The following is a 2,910-nucleotide window of genomic DNA, read 5'->3' as shown; positions in this document are numbered from 1 at the left end:
TTACAAAATACATTTTGGGGCATGTATTCTGTAATCTGTAGTGGAATACATTTTAAAAGTAACCTTCCCAACACTGCTTGTGTCAGACTGACCGAGTTTTTATGTCAGGGATTGTCACAGGTGAGGAAAACAGGCTCTGTGCCTAGAACTGGAGAAGAAACCAGTTTTCACTGGGAGAGCACCAGCTATGCAGAGTGCATTGACTCGCCTGGATCAGACAATAGCGAGTTTTACTAATATACTGAGACTTCTGAGAAAGAACAAACAACCTACTGCTTACATCTACTACTAAGAAGTTCTTCACACTACACATTTCACTAACACAATCGCTGCTCACCAACACTCCTTCTTTCCAGAGTTAAATCCCTGTGATGTTCTTGTTTCAAAATAATACTCAAATTTTAAAGGTTATAATTTGGACAGAAGAAACTTCGAAGGGCGAATTCCAACGAGTGGGAGCACTGGGACTCAGAGGTGTACAAACTCTGCGGAAGCGGCATTGAAGAGGATAACAGCTACTTAACTCGGGTACAGTTTATGTTCACAACTCGTCAACCCAAACATCCCAAAAAACATGTGCATTTAAAAATAAGCAAAGAATAAGCATTTATATTTATTTATTTTTCCTAGCACAAAGCTGTGTGGCAACCACATCATGACTTGTACGAAGATGAAATGTCTACTTTTTGTTTTGCACGTCGTGTAAAGTCAAGTTTTACAAGTCTATTAGTGGTTTATCTTTGCATTACACTCTTAAAGTAAAGGACACTCTTCACCGGCTGATCACAATGAGAGTCGTACTGCCTGAAGCGAGGCCTGTAATTCTGAGGGAGCTACAAATGAAGCGGCAGGGTTTCAGTGCTGAAGCCGATCTAGCAATCATCAATGTAGTGTAAGAATGTTAATATTCTTATTTTAAAACTTATCTAAAAATAATTTCAAATGATTTGTTCAATAATATAAAACTGAGAATAGCTACAGTGCTTTAGCTTATTACCTGTGTAGCTGTGGTCCTCGCTGAAGGGTTAAAGGTAAAGAGACCTTGTAGCAGCTCAAGTAAATCGTCTCCAGCTGCACTAAATATATGTTCCAGCGGTGTGCCGGGGAATATTTTGAAGGACACGTAGTCTGGTAGACTACTCAAGCCCTAAAGAGAGATATAACAATAGAATGTAAGCAAGAATCCCCACATCTCATCAACATTGGGCCAAACTGTAGAAAAAACAAAAACAAAAAACAACAACAACAACAACAACAACAACAACAAAAAACCCCAAACAAACTTACAGGCCATGTTTCTTCCGTGGGTGTTCCCAGAGCCTCAAAGATCTTAGTAAGCTGGTCGAGATCCGAGTCTCCAGCAAGGAACGGAACCTACAGCAAACGGGAGTGTAGAGAGACATTAGCATGAATATGAAAATAGCTGCGTCCCCTGAGACTGCTCAGGGGACGCAGCCTGCTCATATCTTTGAAGTGAGGTTTATTTACCCGAAGCAGCAACTCTGCCAAAATGCATCCCACTGCCCACATGTCAACACCCACACCGTACATCCTGGCACCAAACAGGAGCTCAGGTGATCGGTACCACCTGGGAAAGACATGAATAAACAATAAATAGAGACATATTTTACAGACCTTGCAACCTGGACTTCTTAGTAGAATTCAGTCACATTTAACCAGTCCTAGTTTGGTTAAATGTTTGATTAACTCATGGAAAACATTAAAAAAAAATATTGCTAATGAGACTAACCCTGGAGAAATTCTGTATTTTTAATGAGGTAACATGGAGACTAATCTGACCTGGTAACAACTTGATGTGTGTAGACTCTGCTAGGGCTGCCAAAAGACTTGGCCAAACCAAAATCAGCCAACTTCAACACCCCACTGCCATCTAACAACAGATTATTGGGCTTCAGATCCTGCACAAAAAAGAAAGAAATTAAGAGGAAAAGGCCCAAAACATAAATTACAAATTAGACATGAGCATATTTATGTGTAAATGCTGCACACACGTTTTCTTACCCTGTGTAGGACCCAGTGCTGGTGCATATACTCTAATCCCTGCAGAGTCATGAGGATGTAGGCTTTGATGTTGGCTGGAGTTAAGACTAAACTAGTGTCTTTGATGATAACCTTAAAAACAACAAAACAAAGACCAAGAGTCATACGTACAGCCAGACTTCTCATAATTAATAACATCCATGCATAAATTCATGGCTTTTCATAGCTCTAGGCCACACACACACACACACAAAATTAAAATACACTTTTTCTGAGCGGACGAGACAATCAAAAACATCTGGAAAATATCCATATAAAGAAATCATCCAAGATAGAGCAGTTCAGCCTTGATAACAAGAACCATCATCACCTTTGAATGCAGGAGTCTAACTAAAGCTAACCTCGCAGTCCAAAAATATATAGGCTTTTATAATATAGGCTTTTAGCACCGGTAATAAGATCAGCATCACATTTCACCCTCATGTGCATCCTGTTTTTCTGCTGCCTGTAATGGCATCACTTCACTGAGCAGCCAAAAGCAGAGTGATATTGATTATTTTTAAGTGCGTTTATCTTATTTTGCATCATTCGATTAAGCTCTAAAGCATTGCTGGTGAGCGCCTATTTGGAGCCTTTTTATGCTTAGATAATCCAAATAAAAGCCAGAGTAACACCCAGCTTAGCACTGGTGACACTTTGTTTGACCTCTTGCTCATGCTTTCTTGGATACTCGACTTTAATCTGACCTTACACTACGAGTCTCTAAGTTAGATTTTTGGAGCCGTGTAACGCATTTTTTATGTTTTTACTTAAACATATTTACACTGATGAACAGTACAGCACAGCACATTGTTATACTGCCAGTTGATTTAACTGTATTTTATAATGTCCCATAATGCTTTTATTTTT

At 39.3% G+C, this 2,910-nt stretch overlaps 1 protein-coding gene across 1 annotated transcript in view; it reads right to left on the bottom strand.

Annotated features, from left to right (window-relative positions):
• The window catches only part of cdk7 (cyclin-dependent kinase 7), a 7,377-nt gene that overhangs the window by 2,468 nt on the left and 1,999 nt on the right, over positions 1-2,910 (bottom strand). The window contains exons 6-10 of the mRNA XM_005722269.1: positions 2,023-2,133; positions 1,801-1,919; positions 1,489-1,588; positions 1,288-1,374; positions 998-1,147 (exon numbers count right to left, since the gene is read on the bottom strand). Coding sequence (XP_005722326.1) covers positions 998-1,147; positions 1,288-1,374; positions 1,489-1,588; positions 1,801-1,919; positions 2,023-2,133 — 567 coding nt within the window. The remainder of the gene's footprint in view (positions 1-997; positions 1,148-1,287; positions 1,375-1,488; positions 1,589-1,800; positions 1,920-2,022; positions 2,134-2,910) is intronic.

This window comes from Pundamilia nyererei, unplaced genomic scaffold (genome assembly GCF_000239375.1).
Source record: "Pundamilia nyererei isolate P.nyererei 1_Seehausen unplaced genomic scaffold, PunNye1.0 scaffold00006, whole genome shotgun sequence".
Lineage (NCBI taxonomy): Eukaryota > Metazoa > Chordata > Actinopteri > Cichliformes > Cichlidae > Pundamilia > Pundamilia nyererei.
The sequence above is the reverse complement of the archived record's forward strand: the minus strand, read 5'-3'. Positions and strand labels throughout refer to the sequence as shown.